Source organism: Mercenaria mercenaria, chromosome 2 (genome assembly GCF_021730395.1).
Source record: "Mercenaria mercenaria strain notata chromosome 2, MADL_Memer_1, whole genome shotgun sequence".
In the NCBI taxonomy this organism is placed as follows: Eukaryota; Metazoa; Mollusca; class Bivalvia; order Venerida; family Veneridae; genus Mercenaria; species Mercenaria mercenaria.
Genome location: NC_069362.1, coordinates 86177439 through 86205178, shown reverse-complemented (window position 1 = coordinate 86205178; position 27740 = coordinate 86177439). Strand labels below are relative to the sequence as shown.

The following is a 27740-nucleotide window of genomic DNA, read 5'->3' as shown; positions in this document are numbered from 1 at the left end:
CAGATTTATTTGGCAGAGCCTTCTTTTGTTCACTTACAATATTTTTTTTTAATTACTTCCCTTTTACGTTACTATAAATAGCTTATTTTTAGTAACTTTTTTATTATTGGCCGTAGGGAAAAACCGAGACCACCTTTCTGTGGTACAACATGGATGGTACCTCCAATTTTTAGGTGCATTTTGACATATCTGTACCTTGTAAGAATTGTTTTTTCTTTTTGGTTAAATTTCTTCCCTTTGTTGTTCCTGTCCTTTGGACTTAAATATTTTTACTGAGGACCTTCTTGTCCTCAAGTGCAATGATAACAGGTGAGCGATATAGGGCCATCATGGCCCTCTTGTTTGTTAAAGTTTTACAAAGTTTTTACTGGCAAAGCATTAATTCAGAGTCCAGCACTGAGGAAAGTCGAACGTGCTGTCATATGGACAGCTCTTGTTTATAAATTCATGTTCTTATTTTACATTGTGATAGGTTTATAAGGAAAAGGTAGACAGGTGTGCAAAATGTATACTATGTCTGTGTTTTTAGAAAGACCTGGAGTATTTTACACATGATATATATTGGTAAAAAAAGTACTATAATAGCACAACAACTTTACAAATGCTTAGAAACACAGCACCAAAAGAATCAGTTTCTTTCTTACCTCTGTGACCTCTGTCTATACATCTTATATTTACATGCACTTCAGTTATCTTTTTAATTTTCTTTCTAGTTTTAATTTTCTTGTGAAATCGTCCTTTTACAGAACTCGATAGAGTACAGGGAGATTGGTGACTACCCTGCTCAAAGTTTCTTCAGTGTGGATCCAGAAGATGGAGATATCCGTGTCCAACAAAATCTTCGCAATGATGGACTCAGACTCGGTTCTTACACGGTAAATTTTTAGCGTGCTTAAATAGATCTGCGGATCATATAGTAGGATTCATAGACAAAAATTTTGATTGGGTTTTGAAATCTATTTTTAGATGCCGACACTTGTCAGACTGTTAATGACTTGAAATGTAAAATTGTTGTTTCAGTATTTAAATATTATGAAAGAGCATCTTTATTTTATTAAACAACCAGTGTGTTTAAAATCAAGGGAATAATGAATTATTATGGGTTTGTCTTCTTCAGCTGAGAGTTGTGGCTTATGATACAGGAGCACCACGTCTTTCTGCAACTGCTGAAGTGTTTATCACTGTGCTTAGGAACTTGAACGGACCAGTGTTTAATCCGCAAATCTACAGAGTTACCATTGATGAGACAACAGCAGTTGGACAGTACATCCAGAAGCTTACTGTCTCAGATCCTGATGGTGTAAGTGATCTGCAACATTTTAGTATGTAGAAAAACGAAAAGTGTATGAACATGCAGAGGTTTAATTCTACAACCTCTGCTTTTTATGCCCCCCGAAGGGAGGCATATTAGTTTTCAACTGTCCGTCCGTTCCTTCATTAGTCACAACGTTAACTTTTTGCATGAAGGCACTTTACTCGCAAACCACTGCACCCAGGACCTTCAAACTTCACATACTGATAATACTTATTGAGTACACGACCCCTACTGACTTTGGGGTCACCAGGTCAAAGGTCAAGGTCAAAGGTCAAGGCACTGTGTGGGCATTTGTCACCATTAGTGACAGCTCTTGTCTGGTGTATAGAACATTGTATCTATGACCATCTGTACAAGTTCAATTTTGTGAAGACAAGTAGATAATAAACAGCGTAGAGTATAAATAACTGTTCTTATTTTGCATAATTATAGTTTTCGAAAATTTCCATTTACCATAAAAATATCAAACTGAATAAACCATTTAACATAAAAATAGCCGAGTTATAATAAATAATGTGATTTTTTTGTCTGCAATCGTCAGATTTCGTAAAGCTTACAAATTTTAAATTATTTATTTTTCAGGATGTTCTTACATGCAGTTTGACAACGGAATCCGGAAGTACTGTGGGAAATAATTTCAGAACGTACTTCCAGGTTGATGCAGATAGTTGTTTTGTCTACGTCAACACAGATCTTGTGTCAGATAACAGTGATAGACAGGAATATACTGTAAGAGAAACATTTCTAGTCAGTTTTGGTGTTGAAGTTTACATTATATTTAGATGACTGGACCATTTAAAAAGCATGTTGAAGTATCGCAGATGAGGTTCATGTTGCTCCTTGAATAATCTAATTAGGGGTTTGCTGTTCCTTCCAGTATATAAGTTAAGTTAGCATAAGCATTCCCCCCCTCCCCCTGGAGTGATACAGACTTGTGACACCCGCCTGGAGTGATAGACTTGTGACACCCACAAGTAATGGTTATTTTTACAGTTATTTTTACAGTGTATTCGTGGTACTTCAACATCCATTATTTCAGAAATGATGGTATCTCGATGCTGTAAATTATCTTGAGTGCTAAAGTTTGTACTCCAACATGATAAAATTCGGCACTGACCCACTAATTGGTGTATATTTAGCACTCAATAGACAGAGTGACATAAAATGATTATAAAGTGAACACTGTGGTTACTGACTACAAAAGATTGAGGCCACGCTTCTGCAATTAAAAATTACTTATATTGGGAAAAATGTCCTGTGTATAGGTACTTTTTACCTGGCATGGTAAAGAAATGGGGGAAGCTTCTGGAATTGGATCATCTTTTGTATCTTGGTCTATCCTCCCACATTAATAACAAACAATAGTCTTGAGAAGTTGCACACAAACAAGACAGAAATTGTCAAGCATATTAGAAATTCACCTTGGGCTATATTATATATATGTGTTTTAATATGAAAATACAATGCATTTATTGTACATGGATTTTAACATTTTAACATGAAAATGAAATGCATGTATTGTAGATATTTTCAGTATTTTAATATAACTTAAATGTGGTATGATTTTTAGCTCATCTGATTTTTTGAAAAAAAATGATGAGTTATTGTCATCACTTGAGCGGTTGTCGGCGTCGGCGTCGGCGTCTGCGTCGGCGTTGCTTGGTTAAGTTTTATGTTTAGGTCAGCTTTTCTCCTAAACTATCAAAGCTATTGCTTTGAAACTTGGAATACTTGTTCACCATCATAAGCTGACCCTGTATAGCAAGAAACATAACTCCATCTTGCATTTTGCAAGATTTATGGCCCCTTTTGTACTTAGAAAATATCAGATTTCTTGGTTAAGTTTTATGTTTAGGTCAACTTTTCTCCTAAACTATCAAAGCTATTACTTTGAAACTTGGAATACTTGTTCACCATCATAAGCAGACCCTGTACATCAAGAAACATAACTCCATCTTGCTTTTTGCAAGAATTATTGCCCCTTTTGGACTTAGAAAATCAGTTTTCTTGGTTAAATTTTATGTTTAGGTCAACTTTTATCCTAAACTTTCAAAGCTATTGCTTTAAAACTTGCAACAGTTTTTCACCATCATAAGTGGACCCTGTACAGCAAGAAACATAACTCCATCCTGCTTTTTGCAAGAATGATGGCCCCTTTTGGACTTAGAAAATATCAGATTTCTTGGTTAAGTTTTATGTTTAGGTCAACTTTTTCTCTTGAACCATCAAAGCTATTGCTTTAAAACTTGCAACTGTTGTTCACCATCATAAGCTGACCCTGTAAAGCAAGCAACATAACTCCATCCTGCTTTTTGCAATAATTATTGCCCCTTTTGGACTTAGAAAAATCATTTTCTTGGTTGAATATTATGTTTAAGTCAACTTTTCTCATAAACTATCAAAGCTATTGCTTTAATACTTGCAACAGTTTTTCACCATCATAAGTGGACACTGTACATCAAGAAACATAACTCTATCCTGCTTTTTGCAAGAATGATGGCCCTTTTTAGACTTAGAAAATCATGGGTAGGACAATATTTCTATTATACAAAAAAAATCAGATGAGCGTCAGCACCCGCAAGGCGGTGCTCTTGTTTCTTGTACCAGCACATGACTGTTATGTATATATATTCATATCATGGATATAAAACACAGTATCAGTAAAATTCTCTATATACTGACCTGACAAATTCGTTAAAATACAAAAAATGTAATTCCTTGTCATGAACATTGTTGTATTTAGAGTTGACCATATTATTATTGTGTGCTATTCTGTAGCATGTATTTTTTTGACAATTACTTCAAAGCTTCAAGGAATTATTTTGTTAATACATCCTACTGAAACTTTAAAGAAACTCCTGCATTTGTATTTTATTTGTAGTTGACAGTAAGAGCCTCAGACAACCGTGCCACAAATCCCCAGTCCACAACAGCGACGGTCATTGTGACTGTTCTGCGAGATCTGCAGCCACCACGATTTACTAACATACCAGCTTCACTCGATCTGGATGAAAATACAGCTATTGATAGGTAAACTGTAGTTTCATCTGGCATTGCATTTTATACTGTCCCGTACTCCTGGAACGTCAGTAAATACACCATTTGTTTTTGCTGTACATATTTCTTCATGATGATCTGTATAACTGTTTGACATCATTATAGCAACTACTTATAGGAATTAAAAGCATGGCTGTAGCTGACAGACATTGTATACAAATAAACACTTAACTGTCCTCAAAATGGCTTGTTTGTCTTTTTTTTAATTTGAAACCTGTAACTAGAGCAAGTGCTGATGATGATACGTAGTTCATAAAAATATTTTCAGGTCTATCTATGAAGTCAACGCAGTGGATGATGACCTTGAGGGTGTAATTGTGTATGGTTTGGATGGATTGTTCCCAGTTCAAAGTTTTATCACCGTTGATTCAAATACTGGTGTAGTAAATCTGAGAAACAGTCTGCTTTCTGACACTACACAGAACACAGTCTACACTGTATGTTAACTTCCTGTCAGTGTTGTTTTCATGTTTAGAATGCCTAACTCCAGGCTCTTTTGACATTGCAAATTTAAATCTTCATTTGGTCAAGTTTAAATACAAAGATATTTTCTAGCTTTATCGAATTCCTTTTATGAAGATACTCCAGTTTTGTTTGGTTTTCTATGAAAATGTATTTTTCAGAAATAGGGTTTTAGGTTTAAAATTACAAAAAAAAAAATCTATTCAGTAAATATTGACTTCGTAATACAATACAACTTGCATTAAGAGACTACCTAAGGGAAAGGCAAAAAGTGGTCTTTTAAAAAATGAGCTGCACCATGAGAGAACCAGCATAGTGCGTTTGCGACCAGCATGGATCCAGACCAGCCTGCGCATCTGCGCTGTCTGGTCAGGATCCATGCTGTTCACTTAATGGTTTCTATAATTGCAATAGGCTTTGAAAGCGAAAAGCATTGATCCTGACCAGACTGCGCGGATGCGCAGGCTTGTCTGGATCCATCCGGTCGCAAACGCACTATGTTGGTTTTCTCATGGCGCAGCTCAAATGGTCTATTAATACAACATACAGTTTAAACTCTATATCTTGAATACACTTATCTCAAAATTCTGGCTGTTTGAAAGATATTTTCAAATCCCGTGCTATAAATGTGTGCACAAAATATCATTCTAAGTTGAATTTCGGTTGTCTCGATGTAAAATACTCGATCCCTTGGAATTTGAGACTAGTTTGTTAAACAACTAAAATTTAAAATGAAAAAGTGGTCTCTTGGTACAATTTGTCTCTCAAGCAAGTAACACTGTATTACATATTCTTTGTATTTCACAGGCTCGATTCACAGCGTACGATAGTGCAAACCCCCGCCAGGTAGCGACTGCTGATCTTACCATACGTGTGCTGAGAAACCAGAATGGCCCCGTGTACAACCCATCTATCTACAGGGAAACTATTGCCGATACATACGAAGTTGGCAGGGTTGTGATTCAGCTTACTGCTAATGATGCTGACGGTGTAAGTATATTGTTTCTACTTGATTACTGGGGAGTTTGCCACCAGCAGGCTAAAGGTTAATTAGTAAGTAAACACTCTTCTAATGGTGTCGCCCTGATGTGTGACTGGTAAAAACTGTAGATACTTCAACAGATACATACAAACATGTTTTGATTCCTAGAAGCTACCAATCTTACTTTTTTCCCCAAGGAATTTGAGATGGAGAAAGACTTAAAAAGCTGAGTACATGATTTATTTTTGTAATTTCAGGATGATGTGTATTACATTCACCAAGGTGACAATACTGACCAGGAATTCTTCTATGTTAGTCCCTCGACAGGGGATATAACTCTGAGGAAACCATTGTCTGGATCCTTCAGAAACACATTTACATTCACCGTCCGTGCAGTGGATGACAGACCAATAGGTGTACAGAGGAATGCCGATGCTACTGTCGAGATAAATGTACTCCGGGATAGCGCTCCACCACGATTTGTCAATACTCCATATAGCACACAAGTTCCAATCAACCAGGCTATCAATGTTACTTTCTTCAGTGTTCGTGCAATTGACACTGATCTCAAGGTACTACTCTCTCCTTTTTCATTTAGAGTGCACTGTTCATTTATAAACATACAATTTATTGCAAGGTGAGTTTATTATTATGGATTATTACACAGGTACCTTTGTATGTGTTGAGTGAACCTGTAATAATCACTGTGTAAGATTCTTTCCTTGTACATCTATGTCATCCCGCCGGCTTAGCTCAATAGGGAGAGCGTCGGTCTACGGATTGCGGGGTCTTGAGTTCGATCCTCGGGCGGGGCGTATGTTCTCCGTGACGATTTGATAAAAGACATTGTGTCTGAAATCATTCGTCCTCCACCTCTGATTCATGTGGGGAAGTTGGCAGTTACTTGCGGAGAACAGGTTTGTACTGGTATAGAATCCAGGAACACTAGTTAGGTTAACTGCCCGCCGTTGCATGACTGAAATACAAAAAGTACTGTTGAAAAACGGCGTTTAACCCAAAACAAACAAACATCTATGCAATAGATGAAATTTGAGGAATCTTGCATTTAGTGTTTTTATATGGCCTAAGTTTATTGTACTGAAAAATGTTGGATTGTTATATAAATTGGCAGATTCTGTATAAAACTGATACATTCATTATTTCTGTATACCTGTTACAGTCTGATTCATGAACTATTTATTAAGTGGACTGGTATTACAGAGAAATCAAAAAAAATTTTACCGAATGGATTATAACATCTCCTAATTCTCTTACATACTTATAAATGACAGGAATTTTTAGTTTAATTTTATGACCCTGGTGTCAAAAACCCAGCACAGGCATATAGTGTTTAAAATGTCCATCTGTCAACACATTCATACATCGTTTCTTGTGCACTGAACTCGGACTGTTTCCATCAAGTAGACCTCATCAACATTATTATTCTATCAAGCATTTTCAGGACTCGTGTGCCATATAATGTTGACTTCATTCTTGTTATTTTAGGGAGAGATCCGTTATAGACTTGATGGATTTGCACCTGGCACCAACTATTTCGGTTTGAATGTGCTCACAGGAGATATTTACGTTACCAGCAATTTACGGCAGAATAACGTCAACCTTTATCAGTCCTTCACAGTAAGTTTATTTTTTATTTATATGTAGTTTAAAGGTATATCAGATACAGATTTCATACTTTAAAAAAACAGAATATTTCTTGATACAGTTTATGTAAACATAAAATTAACAAGTTTATGTGTATTAACAGTACTATGCATTAGGTTTTAACATAGTACACACTGTGTATTTGTATAGATAAACCCAGCATAAATGTGTACTACCACTGAAAAAACTGGCTGTTTTTTAACAATCGGCTGTTATTGCATGACATTGAATTATGAATGTAGCTATATATACAAAATTCATATATTTAGTAAAAATGTATTTGATAAGGATTTTATACATTTGAAGTAAATATCTAAATATAAAATATTTAAGTGAAAGATCCCCAGTGGATATCTTTGATTAATTTATTTGTGCTTCAACTTGACTCTTTACATGTGTTATGAGTTTTTCTAAAACAGACTTGCACCAATTTTTCACCACTAAGGTTAAGTCAGATTGAATTAGTTAAAGCTTGTACCATTTTTTGTTTACAGTTACTGGTTACTGCCTATGATACCGGAGCACCAGTTGCAGAGGTTACAGAGACAGTTTTAATCACCATCAATAGAAACTTGAATTCTCCAGTGTTTGACGAACTGAGCTACGAGACCACAATTTACGATTTTAACCCTATTGGTACAAGCGTAATTACTGTGAATGCAGAAGATGCTGATATTACCAGCCCAGAGAACCTCGTCTCTTATGATCTGGATGATTTCACGAACAATAACTTGTTTGGCAATATGTTTAGCATTCACCCTTCTACTGGACTGATCACCACCAATAGAGCCCTCACTTCAGAAAATGTTAATACGTACAGAGTAAGTAAACTGTACAACCAGTCAACATTTCTGATCCAGTTTGTGTATTGTTTTTCAGTGACAGCCTCTTTGTTTGACAAAACATAGTTTTGTTTGACATGTAGCTTTGTGAAAAAATTTTCCTACAGAAATGTATGGGGAAAAAAATAAATTGGGTCTGAATGTTTAAATTTGTTGAACTAAGAAAAACTACAGACAAATTGGTTAAAATTAATTACTAGATTGCTTCCATTTAAAAGATAAATTAGAATAATTTACTGTCTGTTTGTCATGACTTTCAGTCACTGAAAAAGTAATGATGATGTAAGTTTACTGAAAATGAGTTTCACTTGAATTACAATGGTAAGTTGATTATCTTGCAGTTGCGTGTAACAGCAGAGGACTTGGCCTTCCCATCCAGAAGTGCAACAGTATCGGTTGTTGTGAATGTTATAAGGAACAGTGTAACTCCAACTTTCATCAACACAGGAAGCTACGATATTACAATCAGTGATGACAAACCAGTCCTTGAAGCAATTCTTAACGTAACAGCACGTGATACTGACGAGGGTATCAATGGTATAATCCGATACAGCATTAACCCCAACCAACCTGAAGCTAACATTTTTGGCATTAATGCGGACACTGGTGTGATCTTTGCCCGTGTTTCTCTTCTAGAAACAACAGAAGACATCTACAGGGTAAGATAGTTGAAAATTCCGAAGTATCAGTTTATAAATCAACAAAATCCTTTGTGTTTTTTTCTCTTTGTTGTCTTACAATTTCAGATAAGGAGTTTCACCTTTACTGAAGGATATCTATTTATGTTTAAGGTTTTACTTTAGTAATAACATTTAATAGCAAGACTGTCAATTATTTTACACCTGATTCTTGTTTTTTTTTGTTTTCTTTTTTAAGAAGGCAGACAGTAACTTCGAGCGAGTTACCCAGGTAACTGTATTAAAACCTTTCCATAGCATGTCTTTACAAGAATTTAAAAACATTTGATTTTCGAATCTACAAGGGAAATCACTGTCACCTTTTGCAGTTCACTGTAACAGCAACTGACCATGGTGTAGTCCCAAGATCATCAGATGCCTCAGTAACAATCCGTATTGCACGTGAAGGTGACCCGTTCTTCCAGGACAATGAGTATGAAGTTAGCATCCCAGAAGACCAGCTTGTTGGAACACAGGTGTTTGATCTGGACGCAGTTGATCCAAGGGCTGGTGTAAGTACATCATACTGAAACATAGGATATATATTAGAAAAAATGGTCGCTGTGTTCATGCTAAAAATAGAACCCAGCATAAACTAAATTAACAGGAATTGAAACTAAAATATTTATAAGCTGTCATGTTTAGTTGGGCTTGTTTTGCAATTGTTCATTGAATATCAACAACTAATTACTTTTGGGCTTTATTTTTTATGTGTAGACAAAAAACAGCTCAAGTTGTCAAAAGCTATTTTGTTCAATAAATAAAGTCAAATTGTTTAAATTTACAGAGTGTACTGGTGTATGATATCTACGGCGACGGTGATGCCAACACTCAGTTCAAGATCAATGCTGACACAGGTGTGATCACACTGGCAGTGTCCCAGCTGAATAATGATGTCAACTCGTATTTGGTGAGTTACCATAACATTTGAAGTTTGTTGGCTTGAACTGTATGGGACAAGTACTGGTAGTTTTAGCCATTGAAAAGTATATATTAAATAGATATTTTGCCAGGACCTGACAATAAGTTCGAGCGATGGGTGGTGTACGAATTACCCCCGAGTTGGAGCAAACGAAGGTAAACTGTATGTGGTAGAAATATTACTTTCGATGAAAATTAGATTAGAAAATGTTCTGTAAAAGGTGCTGACTACTCTACTGTATAATTTATGGATTAGATATGTTTCTGATATGTTGAAATTTTTATTACACTGAGAATTTATGTTGACATTTGACTATGACCAAGGCAGTCGGACAATTAAGTTAATCTTTGTTTTGTAATCCTATTATTTCTTGAATAACAGTTGCGTGTGAGAGCATACAGACGGGATTTTACGACTGAACAAGCAACCACAATTGTCCGCGTGTACATCATACGCAATGCTGCTGCTCCAGTCTTCCAACATGGAGATCTCACGTATACGCTGTCTGAAGATCAAGCTCCTGGTGTATCATTTGGAGGTGTTGATGCCGTGGATGCAGATTCAGTGAGTACAACACAGATTTACATGTACATAAATATCAATAAAGTACTGACTTATGAGAAATTTGGTTTAGATAATCATCTACCATTACGTAGTATTTGGCTAGCATGTCACTGAATGAAAATCTGTCACAAATAAAGCAGCAAAATCATTCAATGGAATAGCCCAATTTCTGTTGATAATATTTGATACTATATCTGTTTTTATTAAATGATTGTTTAATTGACCAATATTCTCCCATTGATATTTGAAATATTAATATCCTGTGCTATTATGTGATATTTAATATCCTAAACTATTACATGACATTAATATTCTAAGCTATTACATGATATTTAATATCCTAAGCTATTACATGAAATTAATATTCTAAGTTATTACATGATATTTAATATCCTAAGCTATTACATGAAATTAATATTCTAAGTTATTATATTACATGATATTTAATATCCTAAGCTGTTACATGACATTAATATTCTAAGTTATTACATGATATTTAATATCCTAAGCTGTTACATGACATTAATATTCTAAGTTATTACATGATATTTAATATCCTAAGCTGTTACATGACATTAATATTCTAAGTTATTACATGATATTTAATATCCTAAGCTATTACATGACATTAATATTCTAAGTTATCCCAAGCTGTTACATGATATGTAATATCCTTAGCTATTACATGAAAAACTGAACCGGGTATAGTCAATCAATTACCTTGTAAGTCTTTAGGATTCTTCAGTGTGAATATACATAAATAGAATTTTGTATACTTTGTTAATGATGGGCTGTTTTTTCGTGTTCAGTATATGGTAATGTGTATTGATGTTTATCTACAGGGAAGGAATGGTTTAGTACAATACTCCATTCGTGCATCAGATGCTGTACCAGATCAGGCTCCAGACTACTTCTTTGTTAACCCCAGTTCAGGTGTACTGTTTGCAAAGAAACCTCTCACAGATGATACAGACCAACCAGAGAGTTACAGGGTCAGTGATTTCTTTTTAAGTTTGAAGAAATGTTCAGGCTGCCATTTTATATACAATGTAGAGAATCCTGTTGTAATATTGTACGAATTAACAATGTCGGTCTGATCTATTTTACGACTTGCAAGATGTTTCTTTTAAAGTCCTGATTTTGCATTTTATTTATGAATTAACTGTTAGAGAATGTTGTGTATATTCTTGATCTTTCAGATCGTATTTCAATAGAAAATTTATTTTTGCATTTTTGAATAAAAATAAATTGAATTTTAATGTAAACTTTTTTTATCATTTTTATGGGAAATTTGTGTTGCAGTTCTTTGTAGTAGCAGCTGATCAAGGAGTACCAAGCAGGTCGGCTGCAATTCGTGTCACAGTTCTGATCAGAAGGAACAGGAATGGTCCATTGTTCAGGTCTGACGAGTATGAAGAAACTATCGATGAGTTTACATCAGTTGGAGTTAGTGTATTGCGCGTTGTTGCTGATGATGCTGACAATGTAAGTCGTGTACAAAATTTAATATTAACATTACATCATTGATATCAGGTGGGGACTCATTTTCCCGATGGCATCAGTCTGTCAATTGACAAACTTGAATAATATTTGAATTTTCACTAATCTGAGGAGGAACAAGGCATTTTGACAAAGAAAGAAATTTTATACTAACAATTGTACGATTTAATTGCTTGTTGATGGGATGTTTATTGTAATCGTGTATGGCATAATTATGACTTTACCATATATTTTATTTGTATATCAGGGCCTCAAATTGATATAACCTAAACTATGTTATATATATAATTTTCAAGTAATGTTAAAGAATATTTATTTTTGGAACCATTTTTCCTGATGGTCTTTTGACGTGCATCTGTGGAGCATGTAGCAGGCTTTGTAGCTTACATCATTTTGTGTATTTGAGAATCGTTGTACAGAACATTGTTGTGCAGTACATTGAACATTGTGTTGTGCAGTACATTGAACATTGTGTTGTGCAGTACATTGAACATTGTGTTGTGCAGTACATTGAACATAACTTCAAGAAAAATTGTTTTATCTAATTACCAAACTACATGTTTGTATTTTTCTGATTTCAGCACCCAATAAGGTACGACATTCTGGCCAGCTCATCTGGAAACTTGTACTTTGATATCAATGAAGCAACTGGCGTAATCAGCGTAAATGGCATTCTCACAGAAACAGGAGTTACTCAGTTTGTGGTAAGTAATTTTTCGTTTCTGCAGTAACTTGGTATTTTGATATAGAGCTCTATATGTTTAAATTCAGTCTTCATGAACTTTTTTTAAGGAAATGTTCAGTAGTTAGCTGAAGTAACTGAACTTAAAAGCAGTGTTTCAATAACTTAGTCTCTAGTTTGTCTCAGTGGAAAACCTGAACCAGGAAAATACAATCCAGGATACCAGTCTGCCACTTTGAGGAAATCTGCTTCCGATCCATTACAGACACCATTTTGAAAACGTAAAATAACAGAACATTAGCTCCTATCAAGATTGAATAGACGAACAATGAACTGAGTTTAGTCATTTTGATTCTGGAAAGATGAAATTAATCGGCTTGGTATCAGTAAACATCATTCTGTTGGTTTTTTGTAGAAATTTATGAATAGAATCTGTGATCATGTAATAGTGATAAGAATGAATATACTTGCAGATGACTGTACGCGCCACAGATAACCCAGGTCCTAATGCTGTTGCACGTTCTGACACTGCACGAGTCACTATAAATGTGCTGAGGAACCCCAATGGTCCTACATTCACGTCAAATACTTACAACGTCACTATCTCAGAGTACCTGCCAGTCCAGGCATCTGTTATCAGAACTATTGCAAATGATCTAGATCCAGCAAATGTAAATCTTCTTTTATTTGTACATTTGTTTTAATATGTTTCCATACACACAAAGGGAAGATAAAGATATTTACTCCTGGAAAATATTTAAAAAAGGGGGATAAATTTCAGTCTTCTACTACTCAAATATTATTATGAAATACCATATTTTGAGGAAATTATTTGCTGATTATACTTGATAATTAAAACATCTAAATATCTTATTATACTTGATAATTAAAACATCTGAATATCTTTGTTTAGAATGGGTACTATTTTCTCTCTTGGCTGTAGCACCTTCATACTTCAGGTTGATTTCTTTCTAACTATATAAAGTTGATAGCATATCAGATAGGGAAGGTGTATTGAATACTATCAAGAACCTTGTTAAAATGTCTACTGACATTAATAAGCTTTGAATTTTAGTATCAAACGTTTTAAGTATCTATTAAATTGAGATGTAGATCTGAGATAGTTCTTACTTTGTCTTTCTGTCGTATTATCCAGACTCCAAGTGGAACAATACGTTACAGTATTCAGTCACATAGTTACACAGCCCCCGGCGGTCTTGAACAGTTTGTTATCAGTCCTACTGAAGGCAGTATCTACTTGAGCAGGCCGCTCACCAAGACTGGTATACCAGATCAATTTACGGTGAGTTAGTTCTTGCAGCCTTGTCGGAGATTTGTTCATTACTTTATTTCCTAGTACTCAAGAAGTGAATATTTCAATGTACTTGTATGCAGGCATGTATTAAATCGATATATATATAATAAATATCTATAAGAAGTTCTGATGACTTTAAGCGATTTGCAACAATTAAATGACACTGGAATTTGAAAAAAGAAATACCCCCACCTCCACCACACCAAACAAAATATGGGTAGCAAATGATTTTGCATAATATTGAAATATTGTCGGTTTATCTTGCAGTTAATTGTAGCTGCTACAGATGAGGCATCTATTCCAAAATCTGCCACGGCAACAGTATACATCGATATTGTACGTAACCAGTACACACCAACCTTCAACCAGGAAGAGTACACGGCAGCCATCACAGACGTCTGGAATGTAGGCACGTACTTGTTCACAGCAACAGCCATCGATGATGACAGACAAGTAACATTGAGCAAGGATACACCAAACGCAGAGTTGGACTACTTTATTGATGATAATGAGTATGCCTATGAAACACAATTCTTTGACATTAACAATGATGGCGTTCTGTATGTAATAGGAGATCTCCAAAAAGCGGATGGCAGGAGCCAGTTCAAGGTACAGTTTGAGTTTTATGATAACGCTGCAAACTTAAAAAGCTGTTGACAACGCTGATGGTAAAGTTTATCTGTATTGAGATATACCCATGGCATGTTCTATTCCACATGGGAAAGGTTAATGACTTACAAGAGGAAGATGGAAGGTAGAATCACTGTGAAAATATGATAATACTTCAAGAATGAAGGAAGAAATATGTTGTTCTCTGCTTGATAGTTTCCTTTTTTTTAATTTTTGAGAAATATTGTCTACAGTGTAATAAGCTGGCTATGTCTATGGCTTGTACAAATATTTCAGTGTTGTTGTGCAGTAAAATCCAGGCTACTTTTGAAATGATTTATAATCATTAATTGGTGAAACTGTTAAATAATACCCTGTATCTGTTTTTCTATTTTTTGATACTTTTTAAAACATATTTTTGGCATTTTCTACTTCAGTTCTACATCATTGCTGTTGACCGCAGTTGGAAGCCACTCAGTAGCCGTGCCTTGGTTACAATTGACATGACATACACTAATATTGAGAGGAGACTGGGTTTCTCTGTACCCTCGACTTATCTCAGCGTGATAGAGAACTATGATTACCTTGCAAATCCTTTAATAGCTACATTGGGTGTAAGAAACAAAGTCAATACTTATGCGTGCAGAATCCTTTTCATCAATGGCAATGGAGTGTCTCTAGGAAATCCAGACTTCAGTAAGATAAATTTTATTTTTCGTGCTTTTAGCAACCGCCCTCTGAAATGTAATTTGGTAACTCACTGAAAAATTGACACATACTTAACATTCAGCCTGCTGGCGTCCGATGATTCTGCCTTTGTGACAAGTGCAGACCAAGATCAACCTGCATGTCTATACAGGCTGTTTATGATCTGCGCTGTTTCGTTATTCAGTCAGTAAATTTTCAGTGAACACCCCTTTGAATAGTAAGTGGTACTGCCCAGATTGAATGATGGACCAGTTCATTTTAGAAATATAGCAGGTAAAGGTTAATATAAATATTACCATCATTACAATGACCTGTTAGAAGTAGACACCCACAAAGACATTTGCCTTGCATGTTGATTGAACTTGTGACATCCAAATCAAGTTTTATGATTAACCTGCTAGTTGCCTTCACGATCAAGTGGTTAAGGTCACCGACTTCAAATTGCGCTCCCCTTACCACTTTGGGTTTGAAACTTCACATGGGATTTAGAATTCTTTCATATAAGGAAGCCATCTGTCTGGCTTACAAAAGGTCATTGGTTATACATATGCCTGTAATTATACCCGGAGGAGCATCTGGAGTCTTTCTTCACCATTAAAATGCTGAAAATCATTATGACCTATAATTTTAAAATTCGATGGGACATTAAACCAAGCAAAATAAGAAAAGAAAATGCTGTACTCATTGGAAAATGATTGTGGAGTTTGTCAGTTAAAAAAGAAAATATTCTTAAGGCCACAATTACTGGTATTAAAATTTTAATTCGACTTCAACATTACCACAGTTTTACAATTTACAATAAACTTACTTGCAGACATTCTCATTTGAGGGTAATGTTAATGATAATGGGCATTTGAAGTGTGATATTTATTGTATTTTCAGACTTATTCCAAGTGACAACATTACCTGGTGGTGATTGTCGTCTCGAAGTTATTGGAGTTCTCGACAGAGAGTACAGACAATTCTGGAATATCACCATTGGCATAAATGATAACATACGTACAAAGAGACAGACAGAAACAGAATTAGTACCAGGTATATTGCTTTGTTACATAAAAAGAGTTTTTTTTTGTTTTGTATACAAGTTTATTTATAGTCGCCACCAGTAAACCATATGGGTGACTCATCCAGAAGGCTGTTAGTAATCTTAGTGAGAGGATAGTGCAAGATATAGGAGACGTCCCCATTCCTGAAGCTTCCCTGGTTCCTTAGTGTGCCAATCACCCATACACGGTACTCTTATCCCGATGTTAGTATTTTTTATTTGGAGGAGCCGGGGCTTAAACTTACGACCCCCGATTTCTTAGTCGGTGTTACCACTAGACCACTGCGTCCGCTCTCATAACAAGACTTGGCTAGTATAAGTTTTTAGAAAGCCTGAAATGTATGTAGAAAATGTTCTTACTGTTTGTCAAATAGTAAATAAAATAAAAAGTTGTAGGAATTTCCCTTATAATGACCAAAATGTAAATTTATGTAATATATGTAAATGAATTTGATATTTTATTTAATTTGCTAGACTTGAAATTGTTATTGCAGATCTAGAGATATACACGCGCCTTTAAACCTTTAACACTGTAGTTATAAGCTCTTTATAATTCCTTTTTTAATTATGTAGTACTACATGTTAAATTTCAATGGTGTACTAGTTGCAAATATGAATTTTTATCCTTTTTCAGTTTACCCATCATACGCAGTTACTTTTGTGTACATAACACTGACTGATGCCAACGATAATAACCCAAGTTTTGTGTACCCAGTATATCCATCAGTGGCCTCCCTACAGGACAGGAACTTCTATATTGGTGCCATCTCTATACTGTCTCAGAGTGTTGTTACACCTGTTACGCTCCATGTAAGTTTGTCTGACATTTAACCCTTACTTTGCTAAATTTCTAATTTCTAAAATGAACTTGTCCATCTTCCAATTTGGACAGTACCATTAACTGTTAAAAGGGGCGATTACCAAAAAGATACTGGCTGAATAGCGAACAGTGCAGATCATGATCAGACTGCACAGATGTGCAGGCTCATCATGATCTACACTGGTCGCAAAGGCAGAATCAAGTGTGTCCAGAATGATCAGGTTTAAGGTCAGATAAATTGTAGTAGTAAAGGAAATTTAATACAACAAAAGACAAATTTTTATAGCCTAGCTTCAATATTTCCCACAAAAAATAAAGAAAATACTTATTTCTAACAAAATTGAATACAAATACTCAGTTTCTGTGTTTTCTATCTTGACAAACTGAAAACTAGGAGGATGAAATTCACGTTATCTACTCTTAATAGGTTGTTCTCCATGTAGGAGAGTAATAATGGGTGATCTTGTAAATGAAACAAGTTGTGTTCTGTTTGAAAATATGTAAATGTGTATTTAAATGTTACAGGCAACTGATCCAGATTTAGAAGAGAATGGCTTGGTGGAATATAGCATTGCAGGCATTAATAATGAAATTATCCCATTCATTGTTGATCCCATCGAGGGATTGATTATACCTACACAAGAGTTTATACCCCGCGAAGTCAAGCAGTATGAATTCAACGCCAAAGCTCTGGACTCTCCAAGCAGTGGTGAACGTCTGTCTGCCGAGACAACTGTTATTGTAAGTTAATTGAATATTAACTGTTTTCAGAGTTAAATGAAATCTTTTTTGTTTTGTACCTATGGTTTGTCTTAAGTAGAAGATGAAGATGCATCAAGCAGCAGTTTTGAAAATAAAATAAATGTTACTGTACTTTTTAATTTCTCTATATATGCAGAATTTTGTGGAGTTTATGTGATATTACAAATGTTTTATGTGTATTTTTGTCCAGGACTTTAATTGGCTGTTTGCTTTTATCAGATCAACATCATTGAGGACATAAATCGATTTATTTTGGTACTGGACACTGGAAACCCTGATGTCAATGAAGAGCGTGAAAGTATCCGCCAAGGTCTTCAGAACCAGTTACAGAGAATAGTTCTAATCGAGCGCGTTAACTACAAACGTTATCTCACCAGTGGAACACTTTCCGTAGATAAAACACGAACTGATGTAACATTTGTTGTTGTTAACCATCTGGCGAGAGAGTACACCTTGTATGAGAATGATAATAATCAACTCAATATGTAAGTTTGTTTTATTTCTACATTCCAGTTTACAATTGTGTTATGAAACCATTAATGAAACATTGACATTGCCTATTTTATTTAAGATGCAAAGATTAAGTTATACAATTTTGGGGATGTAAGGATATTAGGTTTACATTGAAATCATCATACATATACAAATGCTGGAAGTTGATTGGCCAATTATTGGGGGCTGGTATTTTATTGGCTGAATGGATATTATTGTCAGGTTGAGGTCAATTCATGATATAAAGTGCATATGACAATAATATTGTTTCATCCATTGGATAATGAAGTCTTTTGAAGTTACCAGTAGTTTTTAAATGTTTGTTCCTACACCCGAATCTGTCATATATTTGGTTTCTGTAAATGAAATTTGGTCGAGCATTGTTTTTAACAGGATAGCACATTAATTGCTTGTTCATACCACCGATTAAGGGTAACAGTAACCATATGATTCTGCTCAATTAAATATGAAGAAAAGTTCTTTAACTGTGTCATAATCTTGCTTAATATCAGTGCTGACTTCTTGTTTTGTGTTTCAGTGTCACACAGTCATCTGGAGCATCGGTTACCTTCCTTAATAACTTGAGAACTGAACTCCGTTCCTTTGCCAGCATTGACAGTATTAGGGTGCCATTTGCAAGTGAGAACATCCTGGGTGTCTCCGATGAATTGATTCTCAACAACAGAGCTCGCCCAACCAAATCATATGTGTGGTGGACAAATGATCCATGGGCTGGTTTTGTTGCTCTTGCTGCCATCATTATATTGCTAGGACTGATCGCCTTGACCGTACTTCTCTACCAGTGGAACAGGTATGAATTCTCTATCAGTTTCTGACAAGTTTACTCCCACAGTGGTGCCTAGGCTAAGTATGTTCTGGTGCAATTTTTTTTTCTGTCATTTAAAGTCCTGGAATTGTAACATGCACATTGTGGTCTATGCCTCATTCAGCAAGAACGGTCTAATAAAGAGAAATAAAACCTGACAGTAACTTTGTAATTAAGTGATGGGCCTTTTCAGACTTTACCTTTGTATTTTTAGAACTCTTTGATTTTAAATTTTCTTGCTATTTTAGGTACAGTAATTACTTGAACAATTACCGTGTGTATCACCGCAACTATGAACATCAGCCAGACTTCACCAACCCACCCAGCTTCCTTAAAGAATATGAAACTCAGGTAGGGATACCTTTCTAAAAAAATTTTTTTTTTTTTCATTCTGGATACTTAATACAGGGTATCTCCCGTCTACACGTTTGTCAACTGAACTAAGCTCTGCATTCTACTTAAAAGGATTTAAAGTACAACTTCTAAAATGCATGGAAACACAAAATCATCCTTATTTTCCTTGGAAATGTAGAATGTGTGACATGATGTACAGTTATTTCTGTTTGAATTCTTAATACGTGTAAGTTGCACTTCCTGAAACCATTGAAGTAGTTAATATTACTATACTAAGTACCGCTTTGAAATAGTATGTTGTAAAGAGTATGTAGAGTTGTCAAAACATGATCTTTTTCACTTTTCCCTAGCAGACACTGGACATGTACATGCCACCTGATGAGGCTGTCCAAGATGTCGGAGAGGTGAACCTTGCGTTCAGCCGCAATGATACAGCCCGCCGCACTGGTGAAGTACAACGTATCTCTACCAGGAACCCCGTCTACGACAACTCCCAGTACCAGTAAGTTTCTGTCAAATGACATAAATATTTCTTCTTTCTGAATGATAAAATTTATGGACTTAATTCCTCTTAAATTATAGGCACAATTGCTTTTTTCTGATACTTAAAAAAATTTAATATGTATTTTATTAAAGATTCAGTTGAACAGTTTTATCTGTCTTAAAATGTACATTTATTAATAGAATAGCTGTACTGTTTATACCATTTCCTTACATGAGCCGTGCCATGAGAAAACCAACATAGTGGCTTTGCGACCAGCATGGATCGAGACCAGCCTGCGCATCCGCGCAGTCTGGTCAGGATCCATGCTGTTCGCTAACAGTATCTCTAATTCCAGTAGACTTTGAAAGTGAACAGCATGGATCCTGACCAGACTGCACGAATGCGCAGGGTGGTCTGGATCCATGCTGGTCGCAGAGCCACTATGTTGGTTTTCTCATGGCACGGCTCACATGATCAAATGTGATTTAAATGTTTTAATGTAAAATTCATGAAATTATTTATTACTTTTTCTTTAAAATTCTTGCAACTTGGTATCATTTTGAACTTTAGATGTCAAAAAATACATAAATTTGAGGAAGAAAAAAGATTTTCTAACGATAAATTTTATGTTTCTTTAGTATTGAGTCTTACACTACCACGGTAAGCAAGAAATAATTTACCTTTTGCTTTTACTGGATGGCAAATATAATTAAGCTTCACCTACTAAGCTTTAGCATTATTAATTAACCAATGCTGACATGTTTTTGATTAAATTTTCTAGCGTTAAGGTTGGCCAAGTCCACTACTAACAGATTTTGGTATGTTTTCTCTTGACGGTATTTTGTTGAGTTTTCTGAATTCGTCTTTACCTTCCCTTATTTAACTTTTAGCTGTTTTTGCTACTAAAACATAACTGATATCTATTTCCAAGTGAAATTAGTTTCACTGTCCAAAATATTCAAACCAATGGAAAAATGTATGTAGTGAAAAATAAGTCCTCAAATTGTCTGTTTATTTCTAAATACTATAGTGGAACAGTAGATACTAGTTACAATGTAGATGTAATCAACAATCTTCTATATGATTGTTTGTTTATTCTGGATTTATCCATTTTATTGCATTATATTCTACATAATTTTTTGGTAAACCTGCTTCAAATATCAAGACTTGTCAGCTACACCTTTTAACACTGCTCCCCGAGTTTACTCTAACAAGGATGTAAAGATTTTGGAATGTGTTGGGTTTCGTTTTCTTGCGAGAAATTTATGCCAGTATGACCCTACCATTCCATGTAGCTGTTCTGTAACACGCCTCCTTGCAAAGTTTTGTATGTTTGACTAACCATTATTATAATATATTTAACCTCATTAAAAATACAAGTTTTATATGTTAATACAGTCGAACTTCGATAACTCAAACTTGATGGGACCAGCAAAATTTGTTCGAGTGATCGGTTGTTCGAGTTATCGAACAAAATTCATTATATAGGGATTTTCCGGGACCTGACGATGAGTTTGAGAGAAGGGTGGTGTACGAATTTTTGGAGTAAGAGTTAATAAAGTTTGACTGTACAAATATATATTGAAAGTTGGATCAGCATTGAATTTTTGACAATGAATCATGACCCGGCGCTGTCATGCTTCAGACAGAATAATGTTTTCCTGACCATGGAATTATTAACAGCATTAACCTTTAGCCTGCTACATTTCTTAAATGGACTGGGCCATCTTTCAATTTAGGCAGTACCATTTATCATTTGAAGGGGTGTTCACTGAAACTATATTGACCGAATAGCGAACAGTGCAGACCATGATCTGTGCAGGCTGATGTTGGTCTGTACTGGTCGCAAAGACAGAAACACTTGCCGCCAGCAGGCTAAAGGTTAAAGCATTCCTGTCAAAATAAAGCATAGGAATGGTTTGTGTTTTTAATAGCCCATGATCATATTGATCACCTGTAGTAGCAGGATATTTTTGCACTGTATTGTTCCTTATTAATTCTGTAAGATAATAGGAGTAGAAAAATAGATATTCTGTCCTTTACAAGACTAGTGGGGCTGTTGTGTAAAGTCCAGTGTGATGCTAGATATAGTATCTGTAGCAAAGATATCAAGAAGTAATTCACATACCTTTTCCTTTTCTTGTGCTTTGGATATAGTGGTCAGACAGTGTTATTTTTCTGTAAGGCATGCCAGTATCTGCATTGCAGAATTATAGTGCAGCTCTTTTGTTATTAGAGATCTTAAAATGTATTTTTTCATTTGTTTTTGTTGTGAATTAATTTACTTTCATCTTTATTAACTGTAATTAATTAGATTGCACTCTAATTTGTTTTAAACAATTGTCCTTTCAAAGAATTAAGTCTTACGTTATTACTTCACCTTTTAAGGTATTGAATTTACAAAATATTGTTTAAAAAATTAATAATTCTTTGTCAGAGTGTTACATTGTGTAAATAAAAATGGCTTTTACTGTTTCTGTAATTACTTTGCAGACTCCCAGCAATGTAGAAGTACCAGGCAATGTTTACCATGTTACTATGGGGTAAGTTTTAATTAACATGTTTTATAAATGTTTGTTATCTTACTATAAGAGGAGCTATCTAGCAGCATAACAATTTAAGGCGAAAATGACAAGTAAAAGTAAATATTTGACCAACTTGTTTTTTTTTTTAAAGTTTTATAAAAACTCTTAAACATGAAAGTTTGTGTTGTTTGAGTATAAGAAAAGGAAATTGAATTATGTCATAAAATTGTAACATTAACAGCCTGTCAGTATTTACAAAATTAATGTGTTCTTTTCTACTTTTTCAGTCAAGGCAGCGTCAGTCGACCAATATTAACTGATGGTGAAAATACCGTAGTCTACACTGCCAATTAGACCATGGACTTTTCAATTTTGACACTTTACAATATGAGGACATTTAAAAACTGTACATAATAAAATTTAAGAAAAAAAATAACCAAAGGTTAATTGAACAGTCTATTTTGTGCTCAAATTTAATGGAAAGAAAATACTTACACGCCGAGAATGATTTCAACACAACATAGTTCCGTGGAAAAAATGTTAAAAAAAAAAAGATTGAAAAAAAAAAAGTTTAAATATATATCTTTACATGTAGCATAGTTAATGTAGTTTAGTACTTTCTTATGTGCTTCTGTAAAATACTGCTGCCTTCTGATCTCTTGTTATATATTGGGTAAATATTATATATTATAATACTTTGTTACCTGCATAATTTAAGAATTTGCATAATGTGAAAGTTTATTTACACCACTTTTTCATTGCAGAGATATTGCATATGTTTATATTCATGTTGAAATGTTACCATTTTTGAAGATGTATTTTGTACCTTTTGGATATTTTTTTCTGTCATTTAAATTTTTGACTGTTAAGAAATAATGCTCATTATATTGCAATGACAATTATTTTTGTTACTTTTTGAAATGAGAGATTATGTGTTCTTTATAATTATACATTGTTACATACAGTCACCTGTAGTAAAGTATAATGGAAGTGCTATCAATAGTTGTTAAAATATTTACTATTAAAGGCATTTATTTGTTTTACATGCTCACTCTACTTTCACTTAACCATAAAATATTCGTAATAAACTCTTTTCTACCTTTAATATATTGTTTGTTGTTTTCATACTAATTGTCAGTATCGTGTCAAGCTCGCGTTTATTGAAAAATGAAGAAAATTCCTTTATCCTTCTGTTCTCCTTCAAACTGCACAGAAAAGGTAGTCATGATTCCGTAATTTATTTTGTTGGGTTTAACATCACACAGACACAAATATAGGTCATATGGCGACTTTCCAGCTTTGATGGTGGAGGAAGACCCCAGGTGCCCCTCCGTGCATTATTTCATCACGAGCAGGCACCCGAGTAGAACCACCAACCTTCTGTAAGCCAGCTGGATGGCTTCCTCCCATGAAGAATTAAACGCCCCGAGTGAGGCTCGAACCCACATCGATGAGAGGTGAGTGGAAGTCGGCGGCCTTAACCACCCCACCATGTTCCATGATCCCGTAAGAATGAAATTGTTTTAGCACTGTGTATCATTGCAAGTGATTAATGAAAAACTTGATAAGACAGGTTCTTCTGAAATGAGTATTTCAAATGAGTTTAGATGAGATTCCTCGAGATCTCACAAAAACTGTAACAGTAATCTTGGCAGTGAAGTCAAGCTCCACTTTGCTCTTAATGCTTAATACCATCTTTCTGGATCAGTGACCAGTCAAACTTGCTTGAAAGAATTAGCGCTGGAAACTTTCTAAAATGAAGCCGGGTCTCCATATTCATTAATTTTAAGTCGTAAACATGCCAAATTTTATTTTTACTAAGCAAGCCTTGTATTTGCATTTACTGTAATGAAAATTTGCATGGATATAAATTAGACAACTACAGATACCTTGGTGAAATGTTATTACAATCTGACTAAATTACTCGATCTTCCTAAATGCGTAGAGTTAATTGATGATTTTAATCAAACTGAATTTTATTAGTACATGTATGTTTGTTATAAAAAAAGTTCTTGGGAATTGAATATTCTACGATCTTAAGTCGAACTCTGAAACTAGGACATTAAAGGTTGATGAATACACGAATGACAAGCACATTGCAAAACACACTGAAGTGCACCACAGCACATAGCAAACACCCTGAAGTGCAACACTGGAATGGGCAAAGGAGCCAATATATCATTTCAATGGATATATATATATATCCTGGCTTATGTGACACTTGTTACACTGGTATGAAACTCTCCTGTCAATTCCTATAAACCTATCCCTGTGAACTTCTGCCAAGTTATTGAGCAGCACTACAATTTCAGTTAGTTCATACTTGAATAAAATGATTTGACAAAATTCTAGAATTGTTGATCATAGTCAAGGGCAGCTATGTTAATAAAACAGTCCAAGTCTCCTTACAATCAGCTGCTTTTGTTAGACCACAGGTGCCAAGTGCATTGCCGGGTCTTGTAATATAACCCACCTACCCACATTATTGGTACAATTCTCGCATGTTGACCTATGAGAAATATAATATACCTATATATATATATCTTGAACAATGTCCTACATTATTCTCAAGAAATACATTTCCTGGATTTTTTTCTTGTACTAGTTAAACAGATTGCCCCGTGTTTTTCCCACTGATTTGGGAATAGGGTCGGGGCCTTTAAATTTGAGAAAAAATGTGTTGTAAAATATATAAATTGGGAATTATTAAAATAGACATGTTTTTTAATGAAATGTTAAATTAAAGAAGAAGAAAAAAAAAATTGCCATTGTGATTGGGGCCCAATTTTGGCCTTAAAAACCACCAACTAAAACATTTTTGCCAGGATTAGCTAAAAGAAATCATTAATTTGAAAATTATTTTTTTTAAATAATTATATTGTCCTTATATTTTTCAAAAGGCAGGGTTGGAGGGGTCCTTGATGTGGCACTGGGCATTGAAATGTGCCCGGGATTCTTGAATATATTTTTCAACAAGAGGGCCATAGTGGCTCAAGTCTCTGTTTGACCTTGAATATATGTATGCTGACAGAATTATGAATGATTACATTTCTGTTTAACGGATGATTACATTCCTGTTCAGGGCACAAAAAAAACAAACTAGATCACAGAGTGATCTTGGCACCCACCATTGAGCCATTTTTGCATGTTCCAAATTTCAAGACTAGCTCAAGGTCAAACTTCCATTTCGGTACACAACACTGTGCATGTGGTCCATGCATGTGGTTCAGATTTGACCCCTGTAGCTTGAGAAATGTGAAAGTAGGTCACTAGATCAATTTCAAGGTCAAAGTTCATTTTGGTACACAAAACTACATGTGCTTCAAATTTGGAGGCTGTAGCTTGAGAAATGTGAAATTAGGTACTAGGTAAAAATCAATGTCAAGTTTCAGTTCAGAACACAAAAATATGCATATGGTCCAAATTTGAAGCCTGTAGCTTCAGAAATGTGAAAGTAGGTCACTAGGTGAATCTCAAGATCATTTCGGTACACAATACCATGCATGTGGTCCAAATTTGTAGGCTGTAGCTTGAGAAATGTGAAAGAAGGTCACTAGGTCAAATTTCATTTCGAACACAAAACTATGCATATGGTCCAAATTTAAAGCCTGTACCTTAAAAATGTGAGGGTAGGTCAAAAGTTTGTTTCGGTACACAAACCTGCATGTGGTCCAAATTTAAAGGCTGTAGCTACAGAAATGTGAAAGTAGGTCACTAGGTCAAGATCAAGGTCAACTCTTGTCTTGCCACTCAAAACTAGACATGTGGTCCAAATTTGAATGTTGTAGGTTATGGACAAGAAGATTTTAAAAGTTTTTCCCTATATAAGTCTATATGAACCATGTGATCCCCATATTTGACCCTAGGGGGATAATTATGTCTCCCACCACACAGTGGTGTGGGAGACATATTGATTTACTCCAGTCTGTGTGTGTGTGTGTCTGTCACAAAGCTTTTCCGCACTCTAAGTCGAACATTTCTCATCCGATTTTCACCAAACTTGAACAAAATGTGTTTGACCATAAGACCACAACCAAGTTCGATAAATAGCCAAATCGGTCCAGGCCTCTTGGAGTTATGGCCCTTGAATTACCAAAAATCGGTCTTTTTACTCTTGTCCGCACTCTAATTCGAATATTTCTCATCCAATCTTCACCAAACTTAAACAAAATGTGTTTGACCATGAGACCTCAGCCAAATTCGATAACTAGCCAAATCGGTCCAGGCATTTTGGAGTTTTGGCCCTTGAATTATCGAAAAATTGGCCTTTTTACTCATGTCCGCACTCTTAATCAAACATTTCTCATCCGAACTTCACCAAACTTGAACAAAATGTGTTTGACCATGAGACCTCAGCCAAGTTCGATAACTAGCCAAATCGGTCCAGGCATTTTGGAGTTACGGCCCTCGAATTATCGAAAAATCGGCCTTTTTACTCTTGTCCGCACTCTAAGTCGAACATTTCTCATCAGATCTTCACCAAACTTAAACAAAATGTGTTTGACCATGAGACCTCGTCCAAGTTCGATAACTAGCCAAATCGGTCCAGGCATTTTAGAGTAATGGCCCTTCAATTACCAAAAAAAATCCGTCTGTTTACTCTTGTCCGCTCTCTAAGTCGAACATTTCTCATCCGATCTTCACCAAACTTGAAAATGTGTTTGGCCACAAGACCTAACCCAAGTTCGATAACTAGCCAAATCCGCCCAGGCACTTTTGATTTATGGCCCTTGAATTACTGATTGGATCCACTCGTCTAAAACATCTAGAGAAACTAATATTTTTCATAGGGGCAGTTGTGGGAGACATGCCCTTTTCTCAAAAGCATCTCTAGTTTGAACAAACTTTGTAGAGAACCACTAGATGATGCTACATTACAAATATCAAAGCCCTAGGCTTTGTGGTTTTGCCGCCGGGGTTTGTGGGCGATGTTTTTGTTAAATTGGTTTATTTGTTGTTGTTGTTTTGTAACAAATGTTACACCAAAGATTTTGGAGTTTTCTGAAAATATTGAAGAGAGATGTCCAGTTGTTATATTTTTATTTTCTAAATGAAGCAGTATGATCTATATACATGTACAATAAATACAAACATTATAGAAGTGATATTAGAATTTATACAACATAAAGTTA

General features: G+C 35.1%; 1 protein-coding gene across 3 annotated transcripts in view; it reads left to right on the top strand.

Moving 5' to 3' along the window:
- LOC123562337 (uncharacterized) overlaps positions 1-23713 on the top strand; it is a 157233-nt gene extending 133520 nt beyond the window's left edge. Inside the window, exons 120-149 of one of the 3 annotated variants that reach the window (XR_008369927.1) lie at positions 747-875; positions 1118-1300; positions 1898-2044; positions 4197-4345; positions 4641-4809; positions 5642-5824; positions 6074-6388; positions 7323-7454; positions 7976-8302; positions 8665-8982; positions 9330-9512; positions 9788-9910; positions 10304-10486; positions 11329-11478; positions 11789-11971; positions 12568-12690; positions 13142-13339; positions 13825-13971; positions 14251-14592; positions 15030-15288; positions 16183-16335; positions 16980-17155; positions 17691-17906; positions 18147-18412; positions 18958-19230; positions 19494-19596; positions 19950-20101; positions 20865-20901; positions 22577-22626; positions 22896-23713. Coding sequence is in view for 2 of the 3 variants with exons in the window: in XM_053537136.1 (XP_053393111.1) it covers positions 747-875; positions 1118-1300; positions 1898-2044; positions 4197-4345; positions 4641-4809; positions 5642-5824; positions 6074-6388; positions 7323-7454; positions 7976-8302; positions 8665-8982; positions 9330-9512; positions 9788-9910; positions 10304-10486; positions 11329-11478; positions 11789-11971; positions 12568-12690; positions 13142-13339; positions 13825-13971; positions 14251-14592; positions 15030-15288; positions 16183-16335; positions 16980-17155; positions 17691-17906; positions 18147-18412; positions 18958-19230; positions 19494-19596; positions 19950-20101; positions 20722-20743; positions 22577-22626; positions 22896-22962 (5421 nt within the window). In the remaining variant the exon portion in view is untranslated. Of the gene's footprint in view, positions 1-746; positions 876-1117; positions 1301-1897; positions 2045-4196; positions 4346-4640; positions 4810-5641; positions 5825-6073; positions 6389-7322; positions 7455-7975; positions 8303-8664; positions 8983-9329; positions 9513-9787; positions 9911-10303; positions 10487-11328; positions 11479-11788; positions 11972-12567; positions 12691-13141; positions 13340-13824; positions 13972-14250; positions 14593-15029; positions 15289-16182; positions 16336-16979; positions 17156-17690; positions 17907-18146; positions 18413-18957; positions 19231-19493; positions 19597-19949; positions 20102-20721; positions 20744-20864; positions 20902-22576; positions 22627-22895 lie in introns of all 3 variants that reach the window. The other 2 variants (XM_053537137.1, XM_053537136.1) reach the window with 2 other exon arrangements.
- Positions 23714-27740: the final 4027 nt, after the last annotated feature.